This window comes from Rhea pennata, chromosome 23 (assembly GCF_028389875.1).
Source record: "Rhea pennata isolate bPtePen1 chromosome 23, bPtePen1.pri, whole genome shotgun sequence".
Taxonomy (NCBI): Eukaryota; Metazoa; Chordata; class Aves; order Rheiformes; family Rheidae; genus Rhea; species Rhea pennata.
In genome coordinates this window covers 6,325,129-6,347,251 of record NC_084685.1, presented here as the reverse complement: position 1 = coordinate 6,347,251, position 22,123 = coordinate 6,325,129, and the positions used below count along the sequence as shown (strand labels likewise).

General features: G+C 48.1%; 1 protein-coding gene across 21 annotated transcripts in view; it reads left to right on the top strand.

Moving 5' to 3' along the window:
• The window catches only part of MACF1 (microtubule actin crosslinking factor 1), a 145,647-nt gene that overhangs the window by 50,250 nt on the left and 73,274 nt on the right, over window positions 1-22,123 (top strand). For 15 of the 21 annotated variants that reach the window (XM_062593776.1, XM_062593795.1, XM_062593791.1 and 12 more), the window contains 22 exons: window positions 975-1,127; window positions 1,609-1,763; window positions 2,173-2,299; window positions 2,740-2,923; window positions 3,306-3,475; window positions 3,933-4,111; window positions 4,623-4,761; window positions 5,252-5,445; window positions 5,608-5,770; window positions 6,491-6,574; window positions 6,777-6,884; window positions 7,525-7,623; window positions 7,829-7,981; window positions 8,223-8,311; window positions 8,729-8,864; window positions 12,047-17,320; window positions 17,800-17,949; window positions 18,393-18,608; window positions 18,728-18,877; window positions 19,765-19,992; window positions 21,349-21,498; window positions 21,596-21,829. In XM_062593776.1, coding sequence (XP_062449760.1) covers window positions 975-1,127; window positions 1,609-1,763; window positions 2,173-2,299; window positions 2,740-2,923; window positions 3,306-3,475; window positions 3,933-4,111; window positions 4,623-4,761; window positions 5,252-5,445; window positions 5,608-5,770; window positions 6,491-6,574; window positions 6,777-6,884; window positions 7,525-7,623; window positions 7,829-7,981; window positions 8,223-8,311; window positions 8,729-8,864; window positions 12,047-17,320; window positions 17,800-17,949; window positions 18,393-18,608; window positions 18,728-18,877; window positions 19,765-19,992; window positions 21,349-21,498; window positions 21,596-21,829 — 8,535 coding nt within the window. The remainder of the gene's footprint in view (window positions 1-974; window positions 1,128-1,608; window positions 1,764-2,172; window positions 2,300-2,739; window positions 2,924-3,305; window positions 3,476-3,932; window positions 4,112-4,622; window positions 4,762-5,251; window positions 5,446-5,607; window positions 5,771-6,490; window positions 6,575-6,776; window positions 6,885-7,524; window positions 7,624-7,828; window positions 7,982-8,222; window positions 8,312-8,728; window positions 8,865-12,046; window positions 17,321-17,799; window positions 17,950-18,392; window positions 18,609-18,727; window positions 18,878-19,764; window positions 19,993-21,348; window positions 21,499-21,595; window positions 21,830-22,123) is intronic. The other 6 variants (XM_062593789.1, XM_062593793.1, XM_062593788.1 and 3 more) reach the window with 2 other exon arrangements.

Sequence of the window (22,123 nt, the reverse complement as noted above, 5' to 3'; positions counted from 1 at the left end):
ATCTAAGCTATATTACTCTTTCTTATCTAATGAGTTAAAGTTGTATTTCTTTCAATCATGCTCCGTGGGACAGGCACAGGTAGTTTATTTAATCATTTATTCTTTTTTTTTTTTTTTTTACCATTAAATAATTTATCCTCCACTATTCTTAGTACACTAACCAACCCTTTACGGTCTGAGAGATCAAAGCATGATGGAGAACATTTTTCTGGGATCCTTTTCAAACTGTTGCAGCCCAAATGGGCTGAGCTGTGACTAGTCCCATGAGCTGCTGGTGTTGTGATCCGCACACGTCCCTGTCCCATGACTGGAGATTGTTTCAAGGAAGCTTTGGAGATCGATCCCCCAGGGTCCTCCCATCACTGGACCCAGCAGGCCCTTGTGGGACTTCATTATGCAGCGTTTTACTCCAGAGACCTGTGTGATCATGCCACCACTAGCCACTTCTCCTGAGATGTTTTATCCGCTTGACTCATCGTACCTCCATTCCAAACATGGGTTTAAACATGCCTTCATCCTTTGCTTTAGAAAGGGCAGCATGCTTTTGTGGCCTCTCCACCAAGCAACTAAAAATCCCTGGCTTTTGGTTAGGGCTTGTCCTGCTCTTTGCCACTTAAACCTACTGTGACTTTAATTTTGGTGTATGCTGCGTTCTCTTTCTTTCCTTTTCAAAGACAGTATTTTCTTGTCCTCACAGCAAAAGAGCCAATGTTGTGCATGCAGCTTTGCAGGGGCGTGAGAATAGTAGTGGAGGGGTCCCAGCCCTGGTTTAAAATCAGTTCTCCCTTCTTTCCTTCCTTCCTTCCTGACCCCTTCTTCCCATTGGGATCCTCCTAACATGTTTGTTCAGCTGTCGAGGTCCCAGCATAGCTCCTGAAGACTCGCTTCGGGGTGGGGGGGTGCCAAGATGTCCGAGATGTCTCTTCTCCCCTCTCTTCCTCGAGCAACCTGGGCTTTGCCCTTCTTTCTGCCAGGACGAGAAGGAGCAGCTTATTCAGTCAAAGAGCTCCGTTGCCAGCCTGGTGGGACGGTCCAAAACCATTGTGCAGCTCAGACCCAGGAACCCGGAGCACCCTGTGAAGAGCACGATCCCAATCAAGGCTGTTTGCGACTATCGGCAGATCGAGGTGAGGAGGATGGCAGGGTGTAGATGCGACTTTGAAAGGGACGGGACAAATGAGGCAGGGGGTAGGTGCCCGGGACCGTTTTGGACTAGTTCTTTGGTATCTGTCAGGGAAAAGTGGGAATGGAGTGGGAAGGAATGAGTAGGAAAAAACAGTGTGGCTCTTTTCCCTGGAACAGTTTCTGCATCTCAGCTTTATTCTGGGCAGGAATTAAAGTGCCTTTCCTCAAGGAGGATGGGGTTCATCATCTTCAGCCGAATAACTGCCTGGGTGGTAGCCAGCTTTAACTTCCTTGTCCCTTTCTCCTGAGACATGGGTGTGCTGTGCTGCTTGGCAGTATACTTTGTTTTCCTTGGTGGTGGTGGTTTTTGTTTTTTTAAAAAAAGGTAATCTGGAAGCTGGTTTGCCCCCTACGAGGGGAGCTGGCAGCACAGGCAGAACTGCTGCTGGTTTCTAATGGGGCTCTGTTGTCGGTGTCCTGCAGATCACCATCTGCAGGAATGACGAATGTGTGCTGGAAGACAACTCTCAGAGGACCAAGTGGAAGGTGATCAGCCCCACAGGCAATGAGGCCATGGTGCCCTCTGTGTGCTTCCTGATCCCACCTCCGAACAAAGAGGCCATCGAGATGGCTAACAGGTAACTCACTGGTCTCTGCTGCATTGCTCAGAAATCAGAGCTGGAAGGGTCCCTCGTGTGATGGGGCCGTCATGCTTCCCAGGGGAGGGGTGATCAGCATGGTCAGAATTCCTGTTGAGGCCCTTTTGGGTGCCTGGGGGGGCTCTGTTTTGGCTATGTTGAGCTGGAGGTGCGTAACTTCATGACATAGGAACAGGCAGACAAGGGTGGGAATGGGAGGAGTGGGTCTGTGCGGAGAGGAGTCAATGTGAAGGAACAGGAATTGGTGGCACAGGTCATTCAGGCTGGTTGTATTACTGTATTACATCCCTCATGGTTGTATTACTGCAAACTCCATCAGAGCAACTGCTGTAGTAGCTTCCAAAAGATAAAATCCCGGGGCTGATGGATCTGCTCTTTCCTGTTGCAGGGTAGAGCAACTGTATCAGAAGGTGATGGCTCTCTGGCACCAGCTCCACATGAACACGAAGAGCCTTATCTCCTGGAACTACTTGCGGAAGGACATCACCCTGGTGCAAAGCTTCAACATGGAGAAGGTACCACATGAACTTCTCTGCCTGCCTCCTAGGCTGCGTCACCACATTATCAAGGCTGCCTCACGTGGGAGAGGCCAAAAGGAAATGTGAAAGGGAAGACCAGAAACTGCAAGGACAAGAAAATGGGGCCTAGGCACCCCGAACAGTGGGATAACCTGAGCTTGGGAGTTTAGCACAAAAATGATTGCAGAGCAACAGCAGTTTGCTGCTGAACTGTAATAACCATTAGCAACTGTGGACTTAATGCAGTATTTCGTTAGCAAGTGAGCAAGGCTGGAGGGGGAGGCGTGAAGGCTAATGGGGAAGGAACTTGTCTTTTCACCTCTAGAGAGACAATATACACTTGGCAAATGAAGGTCATTAAACCAAGTGAGAATGGCTTCGGGTGGTATGGAGGAAGTCATTCCCAGCAGTTAGATGTACTGCTTTTCCACTTGCAGCTCAGATCCTTAGCGCAAGGGGAGTGCCAGCAAGCCTTGAAGAACCTCCAGGCGCACTACGAAGACTTCCTGCAGGACAGCCGCGACTCGGAGCTCTTCTCTGTATCCGACCGGCTGCGCTTGGAAGAGGAAGTTGAGTCTTCCAAGGAACACATCCGGCAGCTGCTGGAGTCTATGGAGAATGGTGAGCTTCAAAGGGCTGATGGATTAACCAGGAGCTGTGGGAACTAATACGAAAAGAATCTATTAAATGGCTTTCATTTTACTTTCTTAACAAGCTGTATGTGGCAGCCACAGTCCTGCTCTTCAGAGCCGTGTATGACTCCATGTGACACAGCAGGGTTGTGAGTTGCTCTAAGACAAGCAACTCTGGCTTGGTCACATGAGGTGCCCTGTGTTCAAAAAGGATGATTTGATTAACTTATTTTTCACTTGAGCGAAGACCTCCGGGTACCTCGTTGCCAGCGTGGTGCCACGCCTGGTGCCGAGGCTCCCAGTGGGTGCCAGCTGGGACGGGCGCTCACTGGGGCTGTGGGTCCGTGTTTTGTTTTTCTGTGACTCAACAGAAGACAAGGATGAGACTGCTGCCAGAACGTATCTCTCCGAGCTCAAGAACATCCGTCTGCGCCTGGAGGAGTGTGAGCAGAGACTAGTGAGCCGAATCCAGTCCCCAAGCAGCACCCGGGCAGATGGTGACACTATCCAGGAAAACACCATCCGCATTGCAGAGCAGGAGGTCAGTCCTTCTAGCTGTGAGGAAGAGGAGCCCTTCTAGCAGGGGAGGACGGTGGTCACTGCTGGTCTTTTGCATGTGCCTAAAATGGCATTAACTTCTCTAGGGTAAATTCTGCGTAGTGTTCCTCTCTGCCCTGGGACAGCGCATGCTGCTCTGGGGTCAGAAGACAATGACTGACTCCTGGTTTTATAGCTCCTTGTGCTTTTCAGCAACATGGGCTCTCATTTCTCCTCGCCTTCCCAGGGGATAAGAACCAGAAGCTGAACCAATCCCTCCAGCAGCAAAGCTGGAACTTTAGGAAAAAACTGAACCAAAACATTTCTGTTTCTTGTTATGAGCTGACAGTAGTGAAATAGGTCACCTTTTCGGCTTCCAGCTAGCTGGGAAAAATCCCTTGTGTAAAGTGCCTCTGCCTACTTGGACTCTCCTTTGATGTTTTTCCTCTTTCCCCCTATAGCGCATGCAGGAGGATCTCCAGCGGCTGAAATCTGACCTGCGGCACATTTCTGAGAGGTGTTACAGTTTCCTTGACAAAGCTCCAACAGGGTCCAGCACCCCACATTTGCGTTCTGAACTTGACTTGGTGGTCAATAAGATGGATCAGATGAACGGGCTCTCTTCCATCTACCTGGACAAGTGAGTCAGAACATGCTTTTGGTCCTAAATACCTTTCTATATCTATCTCGTTGCATGTGTGCAGCTATTCCTCCTTTACAGAGTGCTTTGTAGAAAACCAGCAAAGTACTCCTGCTTTAGATGGTTAATATCGAGGCAGCAAAAGTAAGGGCAGTGGGATTTGGGTGCCAAAGTGTCTTAGCACTTTTGGGCCTTGATGACACACTAAAGGTAACAGGAGAGGTGTTTTGAGGATTTCCAGTCTGGTATTCCGAGTCTGTATGTGGTTCCATTTTCCCCTTTGGTCTTTGCTAGAGGCATTTGTAGTTACATGTGCAAGCTATGCTGTGTTCTTCCTCAAGCATCCTGATTTTGTTAAAAGACCTTTCTTCTGGCCCTCAAACAGAACAACTTGCACAGGATTGTAGCTGGGATCCATCCCTTTATTGAATATGGGGCAAACAGCTTCAGAGTCAGGAGGATCTCTGCCAAACGTTGGAAGTCATTGGGCTGCCTCTTTTTGATTTGCCAGGTTAAAGACGGTTGATGTTATTATTCGTAATACCCAAGGAGCAGAGTCTCTGGTCAAAGGATATGAAGTTAAGCTGAGCCAAGAGGAGGCAGTCCCAGCTGATCTGACAGCTATTCTGTCTCACAGGACGACGTTACAGGTTGGCCTTGTTCGCTTTCCCAAGTATGCAGCAGAGAAACTGGCTGATGTTTTAGGCCAGTGAAACAGGGTGCTCGTCTTCTCTGATGAACTTGCATTGTGTTCCATTTCTTTTGCCCCTAGATAGCCTCCAGGAGGTTTTGGTGGTCCTTGTGTAATTCCTTATTGCTTTGGGAATGATAGAAGAGCTGCCTTGGCCTTGTGCTTTCTTTTGCAGGGCGGATAAATGTGAGCATCGTAGCAGCTGTGTGTTTTGCAGGGAATGGACCAAACTGATTTGGTCTAAGCTGGGAACATGGACCCCTCCATTTTGCATCCCCTAAGTCTATAATAAACCAGTTCTTTACAGCTTAGGGAGAGAGGGAGGCTTCTCAGGCTTTTAAACTATGGGAGGGAGGGAATCTCTGGCTTGAATTGCAGCCTTAAAGTGAAGCTGTGCATCTGCTTCCATAGCATTAAACTGTAGCTATCTCTTTCGCTGTTTGTTGAAGCAATGGCTCAGCGAAGTGAAGGACAAAAGCTTTGTGTTCTCCACGTTGGAGGAGGAAATAGCAAAGGCTAAGGTAGTGGGAGAGCAGCTGTACCGTCTGAGGCAAGAGCGCAGCATCGACCTCGAGCGCTATCAGGAGAAGGGAAGCCAGCTGTGGGATCGCTGGCAGAGAGTCTGCACACAGATCGAGACCCGGTGAGATACTCCCTTCCTCCTTTCACGGATTTGCTTCTATGTTTTAGTTAAGAGCTTGGGTCAGGCTTGTTAGTAGTGGTATTTTTCCAGATGTGATGCCCACTGGTCGCCAGCTTGTGCGGCATTTGACTCTCTTCTTATTTATCATGGTTCTTCCTTCAGCCATACAGAGCTGGAAAGCATCCAGGAGGTGCTCAGTGATTACCGCCAGTGCCACAGCACCCTAATCCGGTGGATTGAGGAGATCACCACCCAGCAGGAACTGATGAAACTGGGACAAGCGGAAGACAGCAGGGTGCTGTCAGAGCAGCTGAGCCAGCAAACCGTAAGACGGGGCCTTGTGAAGTCTAGGCAGTTGCTGCAGTGAATATGTCACTTCTTTTCTTTCACTAAAATCTTTGTGAGCTTGAACACATCAATGCTTTAAGGCCTGCAGTGCCTTGTGGAAGAGCAGAATTGTACAGAGCTGCTCATCTGCTGCTAAGCAGCTCGTGTGCCTCCCAGCAGAGCAGTAACCAAAATTTGCAGCTGCCAATAGCTGCTCAGGCACCTGTGGTGCTGCAGGAGCTCATGGCAAGCCCATTAGCCTGGGGAGGGTGGTTTGCATTTGAAGCTGTAGCTTGGGGAATGGGAGACTTTGACTTGCATTTGACTCTGCTGCAGGCTTCTGGTGCAGCTGCGGCTCTGGGGGAATGATTTAGTTGCCTGCTCCTAGTGAGGTCCCAAAGGCACCTCGTACCACCGTGAGAGTTGAGGATAACTGCCCTAGGGATGTGGAGAAACTTTGTAAGAAATTCGGATAACTCAGCGTAGAAACTATTCCATGCAGTGAAACGTAGTGGGGAAGAGGATGTGGGTCTGAACTGAGGAGTATCTAGGAAGTGGATAAGCCCTTCGTAGTTTGAGGTGGAGATGGGGCCTTGCATTAAAAAATTGAGGAGTAGAAAGACTTTAACAAAAAGGCAAGGGATGGGAGCTGAAATTCAGCCTGCTTGACCTGTGGCAGCCATTGTGGTAATCGTTTTTATTTCGAATTTTGTTGAAGGCTTTGGCTGCAGAAATTGAGAAAAATCAAGCCAAATTGGACCAGTGTCAGAAATTCTCTCAGCAATACTCAGCTGCTGTCAAGGTACGGTCCACTTCCTCAGCCTGGGGCCAGGCAGAAACAGCCCCAGAGTGGTTCCCATTTTGCATTTTCTTGGCTTCCCTGGTGTGAGCAGCATAGATCTGGCTCTGCATGCAAAGAGCCAGCCTGAATTAGAGATTCAAGAGTGCCAGCATTAAAGAAGTAGCAACAAAATCTTTCTCCCCACCCTTGGTTTCATTTCCAGGATTATGAGTTGCAGCTCATGACATACAGGGCGTTCGTTGAATCACAGCAGAAGTCTCCCATGAAACGCCGGCGCATGCTTTCTTCCTCGGATGCTATCACGCAGGAGGTAGGAGGCCATCGCCCCCCAGCCTTGCCGGGGAGGAATTATGTAGGGGGGTTCTTCTCCCTGAGCAAACCGATGAGCAGCCTCTCTGTGAAATGAGCTCCTTTTTGCTGAACGCTTTTATATAAATAAAGTTTCCACCCTCGCTGTTTTTTCCAATAGCCAGAGAGGATGGCTTAGTGCTCTAAGCACCAGGTATGAAATACCTGGACTCCTGGGAACCCCTGGTTCAATCCCAGCGGGGTCGGCTCAGCCCGTCAGCCTCCCCAGGTAAATACACAGAGCGCCATGCAGCATTCCTGTGTGTGCATCTTTGAGATGAGACCTTTAGAAACTGCGGTCCTGTCTGCTCCGTGTGGATATCAAAGATCCCAGTGGCCCTTTTCTGTAAGAGTTGAGCACCTGCCCCAGTGTCCGTGATGGGAATTGCCCCCCGCTCCGGTGTCGTGCAGCATGCCGTGTGTGGCCACCACCCTCCCCCCCAGAGTTGCTGCATTTCATTGATGCTGTACTGGGTCTGCGAGGTGCCTGGGGATCTTTCCAAGTGAGAGATGGTGTAGCCGTGTCCTGTACTGTAAAGTACGTAGCTCCAGGTCGGCTGGTTATGGCTAATGCACTCTGTTTCCTCCTCTTCCCCTTGCAGTTCATGGATTTGCGGACTCGCTATACAGCTCTGGTGACATTAACGACGCAGCACGTGAAGTACATCAGCGATGCGCTGCGACGGTTGGAGGAAGAGGAGGTATGGCTGTTACGTAGAGCTGAACTCTTTATCTGAAATGTCCAGGCTCTTTTCCCAGCATCTCCCAAAGATGCTCCACCTTTAACACGTGCCCTCCCACCTCTCAGCTCCGCGGTTAGAGCATATTTCAGGTCCTGCTCCCAAGAGACTTTGGAAATCCTGGACCCCTTTGATGTGCTTATCTTCCTCCCACTTCTGTTTACAGAAAGTAGTGGAGGAAGAGAAGCAGGAGCATGTGGACAAGGTGAAGGAGCTCCTGGGCTGGGTTTCCAGTTTGAGGCAGAGTGTGCAAGGCAGAACTGTCTCTACCAAGAGCAGGGAGCTTGGAGACATTGAGAAATCAATCTCGGAGCAGCAGGTAAGTCAGGAGCCTGCTCTGTCAAGTTTGATTCATGCATGTTGCATATACTCTGACTTCTTTGTATCATTCCACAAAACTGTACTATTCTACTGTTTCCAGATGAGCTTTCCTAGAACTCTAATGGTTGAAAGCTCTGATGTTTTCTATGAAGTGCTGTGTGGGGGCAATTGTGAAGGAGTTTCTTTAAGTTCTGTTCTTTTTCCACAGCTGAATTTAGCTTCTTTCTTGTTCCTAACAGGCTCTGAATGAGGAGCTGGCTGCAAAGAAGGAGCAGGTTTCTGAGGCCATCAAAACTTCCCAAATCTTCCTGGCAAAACACAGCCACAAGTGAGTATGACTCAGGAAAACTACCTTGAATTAGGCAGTGTTGGACTGGTATCCTGGGAATCCAGTGCCTGATTCCCATTGAAAATAGTGACCAGTTGCACATGAAAGTGGCTGTTTTTCTCATCTGCAATAGTAGATAAGAAACATGAACCCTGTTTATCTTGTTGGGCCAAATTTAACCCATGTTAGTAGTGATCCAACTCTTCATGTTTATGGATTGATTGTTATGATGCAAGTCAGCCTTTGCTGAGCGCGATTAACCTTACTGTTTGTAGCTGAGCTGGGTGCGAAGTAGAGCTGTGGGAAGAGGAGACTCATCATGTTTGACTTTTTTCTTCATGAGAAGAACATGCTAAATCTGTGGAGCTGGAGATGTTTTATATAGTTACCCTAAAAGGTTTCCTATTCACCTCACAGGCTTTCCCATCAGGAGAAGGAACAGATTTCTGCTCAGATCAGCGCTCTGAAGGAGACCTACCAGGCACTCTGCAGTGATTCCACTGAGCAGCTCCAGCAGCTCCAGAGCCAGCTGGCTCAGGAGACAGAGCACAAGGTACTGTTCCCTGCACGCTCTGGGAACAACTCAGCCACAGGTTATTCCTCAGGGTGTGAAAGAGGCTTTGCTTGGTTGTATCTCATGGCCACCAGCCACTCACAGCCAATTGCCTTTCCTAATTGCACATTATCACCTTCCCTGCTGTCCTGTCCCGTGCATCACTTCACGGGGTCTGGCCTGGGATGGTCACTGGAGGCCAAGCAGAAGCCATTTACCTGCTGCTTCCAGGTCACTGAGAGCCTCCTTTGCAGTGGTGTTTATGATAGAGTTGGGCCTTGTGAGAAAGAGTTGACTTGTTCGTATCAGGAGTAATGATGTAGACAGATTTCTATCCTGCAAATCGTATCCTTGGCAAATCGGTCTCCTCCAAGTAATGCCTTTTCAATAGTTTGAATGGAAAGAGCTTGATTGCCCAGACCTGTATGTTGTAGAAGACACATGAAGGTGGGTTTCTGCAGAAGGCCTTTTGCCTGTGCAATCTCTTTAACCCGTGCACATGTAAGTGGCAGTGGTCTGGTGAGAGATTTAAGATGCAACTGAATGAAGCTGCTCGCCAAGTGGAAAGCAACTGCATTATCTCGACAGGCCCTCAGCTACCTGGGGGACCTTCACTGAGCTAGTAGCTGACCCCTGGCTATTCCTCATTCGCATCCAACAGTGCTCCTGTCAGTCTCCATTTCTTGTTCCACTCATGTTGGGTAGGAAGGACCCAAAGTGCATCCTTATTGCCTCTTTTATTGGTGCTAGCTGTCTTCAGTCATTCCCAGATATACGTGTATGTGTTATCTAAGTGTATATACATGTGTCAATGGATATATTTGTGTGTTTGCTTGCTGGCTCCCTGTACTCTGAAGCAATGGCCTACTCAGATGTGAACATGTGACACAGATTTTGGCTGTTGTGTCAGTGAGTGAAGCCCTGTTCTATTAAATCAAGGGCAGAGGATGACATTTATCTGAAATCTGCATGTCTAGCTTTCACTTAAAAGTATAATGGCTCTTAGAATTGGATTTAATAACAAGTTTTGGATGTGTCCATTCAGTAAACTCTATCACAAGTCCCTTTAGCACTCTTGCTGGCAGTAGAAAGTTTGTGATGACACGGCCCCAATGAGCAAACCAACCTGAGTGTCAGCGATCTCCTTAACTCAACCCTCACAGCTCTGATGCTCCTTCCACTGCTGCCAGGGAAGAAACCAAAGAAGCCTGCCAGGGGAAAGGATGGTTTTTCCTTTCTCTCTTTCTCCCTCCTGAGCAGGAAAATAACTTTCATACAAAAGCCTTCTCCAGGCTTGGGTTGCATTCATGCAGTGTAAGGGCATTTTTGGAGCCCAAGTTAGAGCAGGGGCCAATTTTCACTCACGCTCTCCACAAAGCCCAGGAAAAGTAGGATGAGAGCAAACCATAGGGCTGCTTCATAGATCCTCGGCTGGTGCAGGAGATTATCCTCGTAGCTGCTGTGTGGTCCAGTTGCTTCATTGTAGAGGGAGCATGAAGAACTCTTAACATTTGCTTGCTGGAAACATCCAACTGTCAGAGAGAGGTTACAAAATTAAAATGAAAAAGTGCAAAGCAGAACCGCAGAGCGCGCTAAATTGAGCATGATGTGTCCCTGTACAGTTTGTGTTTCATGTCAACTGTTTTTAAGATTAACTGACATCCTTGCTTACAAGTTTAACTAACCCTCCGGGATTTAAACAAACAAAACACACAAAAGTGAAAAGAGGACGACCTGTGTGTGGGGTTCTTTGTGCAAACAAAACAGTCGCATGCTGGACGCTAACACCAAGCTTTACACTGTGTGTGATACGGCTGAACTGCTCCATAAGGCTCTGTCTTTAACTGCTCAAGGCACACCCTGCAACTCTGGTAAGTAAAAGCCTTTTACCCCTCTCCCCTTCTATCTCCTTTTTTATCTTTCTTTTCACCTCTTCTTCTCTGTCTTTCTACAGCTTGTTCCTATCAGAGCCCACATGTCTAAGTCTGATGATGGGGAGCTTAGTTTTTCCCAGTAGGCTCACCCAGTCTCCGCAGTGTTTATGCGTTCAGGGGAACTGCAAAGCAGTGTGGTGGAAGCTGCATTCTCGTGTGCCCTAACCGAGCTGCACAGCCCCTACAAAGCATCCCTGGCTGTCCTGTTAGACTCACTGTTAAAAGAAATCTGAGTGTCTTGAGGATGCAGAAGGAAGTAGTTCTACAGTCCAGATTCCTTCCTCCATTCTCCCTATCTCCATAAAAATCGTGTAGTGCTTGGGCCCACTTGATGCCTGAGCAGTGGGGATGCGAGAAGTCCCGGTGTCAGTAGTGCTGTTGCTCTTTTGTCGTTCTTTTAATTATTACCTCCCTGTGCGGATACCAGCAAGAGAAAAGCCCCTGCAGAAACACCGAGTATGGTCTGTTCCCAGTCTGTCACTATCTCTGTTCTGGGACCTACAACTTCTTATATTTCTTTGCTTGCCTTATCTAAAGAGCATGGCTACTTCTGGGTACTAGAGCAGGGCAAAGCGGTTGCCGGTGAACGTGCTCTGGGAGCTGCCTTGCATGTCAGAGGCAGCTTTCGTGCCCTAACGCATGGCTGGTCTGTCATTGCTGGGAGCTGATCATGGCGCGGGAGTCTGTTTGGTTCCCGGGTTTCTGGCACTCGAGATCTGCTTCGGGAAGTGCAGTTGTTGAGCATGGCAGGAGTCAGGGTGGAAACTGCACTGGGAGAAGGTCCTAGAAGTGGAATTCTTCTCTTTCTTCCTCCGTTAGTACAAAATGGGATTTGTGTTGTCTTTATTTTATTTTTTTTAATGAGTTGTTGAATGGCTTTGATGTGTTGTTGATCTCCTCTTCTCTGTTTCTTCATGGTACACTAGGAGCACTTCTGGGTTTTGCTGCTTGCTGCTTTGCTGTGTTACTGTTGGTAGATGTTGGAAGTGACTCAGTGCTGCCTTGGATGATGGACTAGATGAGCATTAAAACATGCTGACAACATGCAAGCTAGCAAATGCACCGATTTGCAGGCTGTGATGCCTTTGGAGTTGCATTTCAAACACTTTGGGACTCACTTTCTAGCTTGTTGGGGTTTTGTTCTTTTAACTTACTTTGAAAACTGAGACCTCCCTGGACCTCATGCAGTCTGATTTGCTGGAAATGCTGAATTCTGATATGATTTTTTTCCTTCTCTTTCTGTTTTAGGGCAGTGAAGCAGTGGCGGGAGTGATCGACCTTGGCACAGTGGAAATATTCCCTGTCTTTGGTGCCATGCAGAAAGGTCTTATAGACCAGGACACTGGCCTTGTCCTCTTAGAGGCCCAGGTTATCACATCTGACTTAGTTGTTCCAGAGACCAATGAGAAACTCTCCTTGGAGGAGGGTCTTGCAAGAAACATCATCGACCTCAGGACGTTCCAGGTGCTGCAAGAATTGAAGGATGCCCTTCGCCAGGTGGATGAAGTCAGATGTGAAGGGAAGCAGCTCCTACCTGTCATAGCTGCAGTAGAAGAGGGGAGGATTAGCGAGACTATTGGGCTAAAGATTCTGGAAGTTGACCTTGTCACTGGGGGCTTTAAAGCGCATCAGGGCAGAATCAGCATGGAGACAGCCGTACAAGAAAAGCTTCTTACTCCCCAGCTATATTCCAGACTGTTGTCTCACCTAGAGTGTGGCAAGAATTTGATTGACCCTAACACTGCTGAGAAAATCAGTTTGCCTGAACTCATGCATCGATGTATCATCCAGCAAGAGACTGGACTGAGGCTGCTCCCAGTCAAGCAGCTGGCAGGTGGGATGGTAAGCTTGAAATCAGGCAGAAAAGTGAGCATCTTCCGTGCTGTCCAGGAAGGGCTGATAGACAGACAGGTAACAGTGAGGTTGCTGGAAGCCCAGCTCTTTGCTGGTGGCATTGTTGACCCCAGGACAGGACACAGGCTGACTGTGGATGAGGCCGTGAGACATAATTTAATTGACCAAGATATGGCATGCACACTTCTTATCCGGCAGCTTCAGACAGGTGGCGTCATTGATACAGTCACAGGAGAGAGACTGACAATTGATGAAGCTGTAAGGAAAGAGTTGGTAGGACCAAGGATTGCATTGGTGATCCTGGAATCCTTTTGGTCCTTCATGGGGGTCCTGTGGCCTGAGACGGGGGAGATCATCCCTGTTGCAGATGCTTTAGAGCAAGGAATCCTGTCTACAGAGTTGGTTTACAAGATTCTCAACAAGAGACAATTCATTAAGGCTGTCTTCATACCTGAAACCACTGAAGTATTGTCCTGGAAGAAAGCAGTTGAACATGGCGTCTTGGAGAGAGAGGTGGCCAAGAAGCTAAAGTCGACAGTTATACCTGATGTCATGCCCGGTGTGAAGCTAGCTGGCTCTCCAAGCAGAAGCAAACAGAGCCAGCATTCTAGAAGGAGTCACACAGGTCAGGAAGAGCAAAGCGACCCTCAGCTAAAGAGTGACAATGAAAGACTGATGTTCCACTTGATGACCCACAGCTATATCAACATCCATGATGGCCAGAAGCTGCTCTTAGTAGATGGAGAGTTGAATAATCTCACTAAAGCCCTCATTCAAGCCCAAGAAAATGGATCCTGTGCTCACATGTTGGAAGGGAGCGAAGGTTTTGAGGAGGCAGAGGAGAGTACAGCTCTTTCAAGAGAGCCTTACAATGGTTTGGCTTTGCAGCAACTTGAGTTTCAATTTGCTCTTCCAAAAGGACAAAGTGAAAAGGACCAGCTACCTGGAACTGCTTTGGAGAATGGGGAGGTAGTGGTGGAACCTGGAAGCCTCCAGTTGGAGGATGCAGAAAGTATCCTGCTTGCGGAGGAGCAAAAGCAGCTTTATACTAAACAGGCTACCATGAAGGGTGAAAATGGTGCTGAATTTGGGAGAGAGCAAATAGTTTCTACAACCAAGGACAAAAATCAGGTAGAATCATTGATGCCAGAATATCCTAGTAGTGAATTCAGAGAAACAAAGGAAATGATAACTGATATAGAAGAAGAGTCCAAGCCTGCTATGGAGGGTGGAATAGAAAGTAACAGAGATCAAAAGAGGGCATCTGAAACTGGGGCAGGTGTTGTGAAGAGCAAAGGCCAGATACCAATGGATATTTCAGAAAGTAGAGAGAGACTGGAGGTCATGGCAGAGGACTTTCAGGAAGTAGAGGAACCAGAATTAGAGGCAGGAGATATTAGACAGATGTATTTGCTAAATGACAAACTAACTGAGAATGGCATGTTGGGAAGAGAGGAGATTGCGCTCCCTGAAACTAGACAGGTAACAAAAACAGAGAGGCATACTGAAAAAATTGAAAGTGTATTGGAAGTGGAAGAAAGAGAGAGAAAAGAAGTATCAAGTGATGAGATTGTTTATGAAATGTCCCTGCCAACTGCTACAGAGCAGGAAGAAGATGACACCTTAGAAAAGCTGTTAACACAGCTCCAAAGTGGTGGCATAATCCATGAGCAGACTGGCAAGACTCTTCTTCTAAATGAAGCAATAGCCTGTGGAGTGGTGCCCAGCCACACAGCTGTGAAACTAATGGAGAAAATGCAGATGTTCAGTGGCTTCTTTGACTCACATACATGTGAGTCGCTAACTACAGAGGAAGTCATTGAAGAAGGTCTGATGGATGAGACACTTCTCCAGAAGGTACTTGCATCTGACAAAGCAATAAGTGGTGTTCTTGACCCAGGTAACAACTTTGTCTATTCTATCAAGGATGCTGCTGCAGTTGGCCTTCTGGACAAGGAAACAGCAATGAGGGTCTTGGAAGGACAAGTAGTTACTGGTGGGATTGTTGACTTGAAACGTGGCAAAAAAGTATCAGTCACTTTGGCTTCAAACCTAGGCCTCATAGAGCCATCTAGTCAGAAAGAACTGGTTAAACTGGAGAAGGCTTCTAAAGGGAAAGACACTGATGAGGTGACTAGACAGAAGCTCATTAGCTTACAGGCTGAGACTAGCGGAATTATGGATCCGAAAACCAAGCAGCCTTTGACTGTTGCACAGTCTGTTGAAAAAGGGCTCCTCAGAAAGGAAAAAGCATTTCAGCTCTTGACCAAGCAGATTGCTAATGGAGGAATCATTCATCACATGTCTGGAATGAGGCTTTCAGTAAATGACGCAATGAAACATGGTTTGATTGATCAAGATTTGTGTGATGAACTCACAAAGGCAGAAAGTGTGTGTCTACATGAGTATGTTCATCCAGAAACACAGGAAAAGTTTCCCTTGCCCCAGGCAGTATCGTTAGGGCTCATTAGTCCAGACTTCCAAAGGAAGGTGCAAGAAATCCAGGCTGGGTGTGGAAGTATTTTTGATCCTGCTTCTGGCCAGAGACTGACACTCTCCCAGGCAGTCAAGGAAGGACTGTTACCTGAACAACTTAGGGAGAAAGTCATGTCATCTTCAGAAATAAAACAGGGAATTGTAGATCCCGAGAACTGCATGATAGTTCCCTACTCAGAATTCATTAAAAAATGTAAAATTGACATTGAATCTGGTCAGAGATATTTGGAGGTTCATCCCTTCAGAGCAATCAAGGATAAGGTGTCGGGGAACAAGCTCACATGTGCTGAGGCAGTAAAACTGGGAAAAGCGGACCTTGTGCCCACCTTGCGATTACTGCAGGCTCAAGCAGACAGTGGTGGGTTTGTGGAAAGTACCATCAGTAAGAGGCTCTCCCTGAAGTCTGCTTTGGAGCAAGGGCTGCTGGATGAGGAAATGGCCAAACTCATTGCATCCAACCAGATGATGACCGGAGGAATTGTTGATGCTGAGAGTGGGAAAAGATTGACTTTAAAGGAAGCTGTTGAAAAAGGTCTGGTTAGCCAAAAGTTAGCTGCCAGCATTCAGGATACTCAACTACCCAAAGAGAAATATGGTTCTGAAATCCACAGAGAAGATAAACCCTACCTTTTGCCTGAAAAATTGGAAAAACCACCTCCGAAAGAGGAAGATTTGATCCTCTATACTAGTGCCGCTAAGAAGTCTGACGTTGCTGAGTGCAGAGCTGGATCTGAAGCAATGACCTCTGATGTGGCTGGAGATACAGGCACTGCTTCTGACAGATCACCAGTGACACCAGATATAACAGAAGGTAGGAAACCAAAACTGCTTCCACAGGAAGCTTCAGAGGACAGCATAGTTCATCAGCTCCAAGGAAAGGTTGAGTTGACTTCAGAATACCCCTTGGTGTTAGGTACATCTCTCTCTGCAGAGACAGTCATGGTAGAGGCTGTGGAAAGAGGGATAGGAGAAAGTAGCTCCTATGTCAAAGAAGCTGAGAGGAAGGAGTTGAAGCAAGCAGAAGTAGCTCAGGAGACAAAGAAAAAGGAGGCATTGAGGTCAGAGAAAGAGCAGTCCTTTTCTGACAAAAAGATGCTTCAAACAAAAAAGGGAGGATTTGTAAGTGCAGTGGAAGTTGTGGCAAAACCAGAAGGTGCAGCTGTGGCTTCTGAACAAGGTGAGGGAATGGGCAGCTTGGATCAGGCAGGGGAGGTAAGCAAGGCAGTGCTGAAGGAATCGGTAACTGTGGGTGGAGGAAAGGAAGAGAGAGTTCCTACAAAATCTGAGGAATCCTTCAGGATTGCCATCTGTAAGAAACCTGCAGAAGACAAGCTTGCGGATGAGAGAAGTGTCAAAGACACTGAAGGAGATACCCTGAGACTGGATGCAGAAGGTCCAGTTGTTCTGGAAAAATCAAGTGAAATTGATCTAAAACCTACCAAAAAACAGAAAACCAAGAAAAAGAAGGCAAAGCAGACCAGTATCCCAACAGAAAGCACTCAACTGGAGAAATCTTCCATGGAAAAACAGCCCCTTCCTATTCCAATTTCCAAAGAAACTCCAGAGAAGATGGAGGAGGAGCTCATCTCAAGCACCCCAGAACAAAAACATGAAACCACTACTAAGAAAATTATAGATGACTTGCCAAAAGAGGCGGCCAAGCAAAAGAAAATGGAAACCAGCAGAGAGAAAGTTTCTGAAAAGGAAGAGAAGCCAATTGCTGAGATAACTGAAGAGAGTCATGTAGAGGATCACCCTGTTCCCCTAGAAAGAGAGGAATCTCAAGAAGTAATTGTAGATGACATCAGAAATGGCCAGGATTCCTCTGTATCATTTAAACTGGAGGTGGGGACATCCCAGGAAGATGTCAAAGTGGAAACTACCAGTCGTGCGTCCACTACAACCCCTGCAGCGGACAAAAAGCTAGAAGAATTAATTATCAGAGAGGAATCCAGAAAAGTTCAGGAAACCTCTGTAATCCTTGAACTTCCTGAAAAGACACCACAAGAGCAAGCGGCAGAGTTCAGCCAAGGCCAAGTGGGTTCCCCTCTCCCCTGTAAATCCCAAGAACAGATGCACCAGGAAAGATCCCGGCAGTCTAGCTTGCTCTTACCTGTGATAGCTGAGGGGGAGCTGCTGGAAACCTCAAGGGAATCCCTGAGACCAGCCAAGGTAAGTAGTTGCTTTTTGCTATTTCAACGTTTTTATTAGCTGTTTGTATGTATTTGATGTTAAATCTGGCTGAGGTCCGCAGTTAGCATAGAGGATAGTTGGAACGTGAGGAGTGAGGGTTTGGGGCTTGGTGTTACAGTATCAGCTGAAAAGGATTTGGCAAACAACCCAGTGATGTAGCCCTGCAAACATCCAGGCTTTAGTTGTGGCTTCCTTTTACTAGAGCATTACTTACAAATGACTAATAAGTGGGACTTTTTTGTGCTTTTACTGCAGCACTATGGATCTGTTACCGTTTATAAGCTTATGCTAGAAAAAAAGCCATGTGTTTTATTTTCCTGTAGTAAATCTTGTAGATAGGATAGCAAATGGAAAGTCCCTGAAACTGAATGTTAAGAGTTTTCTTAGAAAATATATATAACTTTCTGTTTTCCCTTCTGTCTAAATCTGAGACTTTGTTTTGCCGTTTGATTCTGTAGATTATGTTCAGCAAGAAGATGTGTCTGGAGCATGATGAGAAGTTGATCTCTTACCTCTCCATGCTGCGTGACATCGAGATGAAAATTAAGCGCGTCCCGCCAGCGGAGCAGAACTTGGCAACACTTCAAGACCTGCTGCGCCAGGCCGAGGTGAGAGGCTGGGCTGAGCTCAGCCCAGGGTTAGGCAGGATGGTGATCTTCCCTCCTTGCCCCCTGGACCTCCTAGGCTTTGTGCGTGGCTGTTGCACCTCCTCTGCACTTGCGGGAAGCAAGCTGGGGAGTTGAGTCTCAGGTTTAGCAGATATTTATATGCAAAGCCAGTCTCTCTCCTTTCTGGCCCTCCCTCTGGCTCACCTTCTAGTCTGTGCTCAGACAATAACCTAAATGTGACTGAAATGATTTTTACAGCCTGGAGAAAGACAACTGAGGGCTGGCAGCTGAGCGCATTTGGATGAATTGGTCGATTGAAGTGAATCTTTCTAGCAGATACGTCATTTGGAGCTGTTCCTCCAAACCTTTGCCGTACTGTCGGTTTTGGCAGTGGGAAGAAGACATTGCTCTATCTTAGACTTAATGATGCTGTCTTGCCTCAGGCCCTGGACGCTGAGCTGAAGGAGCTGAGCTTTCCAGTGAAGCAGGAGTTGGACGCTGTGAAGTGGGTTGTGGCCAACCCGCCTGAAGAAGTCCCTGAACAATTACTGAAAGCTTTGGAGAAGGATGCCAAGAACCTTCAGAAGTCCCTGAGCTCTGCAAGTGATGTCCTGGAGTCCCGGCTGCTAAACCTTCGTGGAGCAGCAGAAACCGAAAAGGTAGAGCTCACAGCTGTCCTTCCATCGGCCGGGCCCCCCATTCCATGAGGTTCCCTGTGCTTTTTTCTCAGAGTGTTCTGCTCCTTATTTAAATGGTACATGCTTATGCTTCATTTAAGGCTAAAATTATGGCACAACACGAGAATCTCCAAGACAAGCTACAAGAGCTGTTGAGCTGGGTCTCTGGTACCGCCCAGGCACTGGATAGCAGCGATTACCACCGTGCGACTGATGCAAACAGCTTGAATCGCTGCCTCCAACACTACAAGGTAGCCATGGCAACACCCCTAATCCTAGCTGATAAAGTTGCCGTCCTATGCAGGGAGGAGAAGCTTTTAATCCTGCTTCCCCCCTAGAGTCTTGGTGATTTTGTCTTTATCCCTTGTTGCAGGAGGAGTTACAGTATTGTATTTGCTCCACAATGATTTGTTTCTGCGATAAATAAAACATCTGCTTTGGCTTTTTGGGGAGCATGTTCAAATGCAGATGTGTAGCGGAGCCTGAGTGACCAGGAGGGTGACACATTGAGGGAGAGAGTTGCTTCCTATATGGAGGCTCCGAGAGCCTCCTCCCCTCGCACCTCCCAGTCTCCATCACCTTTATAAGGAGCCCCAACTTGTTCCCTGCCCTTTGGCCCATCGATGTTTATTCATCTCTTGGTGAATCGACTCGATCAGTCCAGATGCTCCTGTTTGTCAGAAGCACCTTGGCTTTGAAATCAGGGAGTTGAAGGCTCTGGGAGTTAGTGGTACCATGTGTAGTCATCATGGATTATCCTGGGCTACCAGTAGCCACTGGCGGCTCCATGTCTGGATCCGTGTTCAGGGTGTCACCAGGCCCACCTAAACAGGGCAACTTTATGCACAAGGTCTGAGCAACCTCCTGGTACGATGCTGGAGGCCTGGTTTAGAGGAGCATTAGAAAAGTGGTGTTGTGAGACCTTGGTACATTGACACTGAGCGTGCTTCCAGTAGGGTTTGTTTGGGTTTCTGGAATATATTGTTCTGGTGACAAAGTACTTTTTTGAGGAATACTGCGGCCTGTGCAGCAGCAGTAAATCCTGTTTGTTTGACTGTCTAATCTGAAGCCGGCAGTGTAGGAAAGTGCTGGCCATGGAGAGTAATTTTGCCTGACAGGCCATTTCTCTTCCATTCAGGAGCTGAAAGAGCCCCTTGCCGACACCAAATCTCAGCTCGATGCCACTGCCTTTGACATTCAGTTCCTTATCTCGGAGCACGCCCAGGACTTGACCCCTCAGCAGAGCAGGCAGCTGCTGAGGCTGCTCAATGAACTGCAGAAGGCTTTCCGGGACCTGTCCGAGCGCGTGACGGCTCAGGTGGAGGTCCTGCAGGTCTGTCTCCAGCAAGCGGAGCGAACGGATCAGGTGAAGGTTGTGGGACATCTGCCTGCTGGCTGCAGTTTGCTCACTGAGGCACTTTCCGGCCATAGGAACGTGCGTTGAGACGTCTCGTTTTGGAGATTACGTTTGCATGCCACTCACAGTTTATGACTTCCCATTGCACATCATGAGCTTCCTCTGAAGTCTTTCTTCCTCCTCCCATGTAACTCACAGGCAGCAAGCTGCTTTCCTCCCAAAAGATCAGGGGTCTGGGTAGCATAGTTGGACAGTCCCTTCTTCAAACACCAAGTTGCTTTGGGGTGGTGGAAGAAACCCTCGTCTGTAACAGCCCCATCAGAAAGCCTCTGAGCACAGCTGGCACCACAGACAGCTGGTGGCTTTAATGTCTTATTTTCATGGCAAAGGTCGGGTTTTGCTGGCCTAAAAGAAACAGCTGTTGATGATGTAGCGAGGCAGCCAGCACCTGCCCCCAACTGCTGTATTCCTGCAGCACATACCACTGCATGGATCCTCTTGTTCAAGACAGTATTAATGTGTTTTTTTTATTAACAGTTGCTCTCTGTAACTCTTGCCTGTCCATCTGGAGTGTGTGTGTATTAACCAGTTTGCTTTGCTTTTTCAGATTCAGTGTGCGCCATCCTAACCCAGGAAGAACTCGCTTTGCAGCTGAAGAGCTCTTAAGAAGGCTCTTTCAAATTGCTTCTGTCATTTATCTTATGATTGAGAGAAACAAGCACAATGTTTTGCACAAGTTTGTATATCACCTTTGCTGGAATGCCCAGGGAAAGTCAAAAATGTTTATTTCCCCTGAGGAAGGGAACAAAAACGTTGCAGGGACTCTCAGGTCACATCATGCTCAATTGCTCAAACAGGCGCTTCTGTATTGTGCACTGGCAGCAAAATGTAGGAGCTGGATCAGCTACAGAAACGCTTTCTCTCTCCTAGGCTCCCTCTCTGACACCAACGTCAAAATTAAACCTGCCTTAGGTTGCTTAGGGCTCCACAGTGGTGCTGCCTGATGCCAGCTCTCATTAGATGAGTCTCTGATGAAGTTTTAATGTTCTTAACATTAAATAGAAAAGGCAGAGAATCTTTTGATTAAGTGCTCCCAAGAGCACAAACTGGAGCGTGGCTCCACGTGGAGCGCCCGGCACTGCTGTCCGGCAGTGACTCTGACCCCAGCCACATTCCTGCAGTGTGCAGGTCTCAGAGAGAGAGCACGTGGAGAGCTGCGAAAGCCGTTTCCTGTGCTGCATCCTCTCCTTCAGGAAGGTGCTCCAGCTGTAACCTCTTGCCTTGCTTTTCAGCGCCAGTTGTGCCCGGGGGTGCAGCACTGATGCTAACTGCCTCTTCTCCCCTTCCCTCTCCTCTCGAGCGCAGACGCTGCAGGAGCAGCAGGCAGCCCGAGCGCAGAACCTGGAGGAGCTGTGTGCCTGGCTGAGCGAGGCAGAGGACACGCTGGTGGAGCAGCCGAGAGCAGCCAGCGAGGGCGACCTGTCCGCGTTGCAGCAGAGGCAAAGCAATGTTAAGGTTAGTGCTTTGAAACAGGGGCGAGAAAGAGGAGAGGTTTGGCGTCGCTTCTGTGGGAAGCACAGAGCCTGATGGCACCTCCGCCTCATGGGCCTAGGAGCTGCAGAGGAACATGCACACCCGGGCAGCCTCCTTCGCCGGTGTCCTGAAAACCACTGAGCAGTTCTTGGAGGAGAACAAGGCAAAGATGGAGCCCGGGGAGCTGGCAGCGCTGCACAAGAAGCTGCAGCATGCCAAGGAGCAGTACCAGTCCCTGCAGGAGAGAACAGAGATGGCCCAGAAGGAGCTGGAGAGCGCCGTGACAGCTGCAGTGCAGCAGGAGACCGAAAAGGTAACGTGCAATGAGCTATGACCGTTGGGATTGAGATGGACAGTGAGGGCTAGTGAGTGGAAACATGCTCATTCAAGGCCCTGGTGTTCCTCTGCTGGGTGCTAGGGCGTGAAACGATTTACTTTTCCTCCCTGTCTGTCTGCTGGGTGAGGTGAGGCACTGACATGCTCCCTGGTGAAATGCCTTGAGAGCTGCAGGCACAGATGACCTGGTTGTGGAGGAAATGGGGCAGTAAAAACATATTGCTCTTTACCATGAGCATGACCATCAAGTAGTCCATGCACTGGAGGGGAA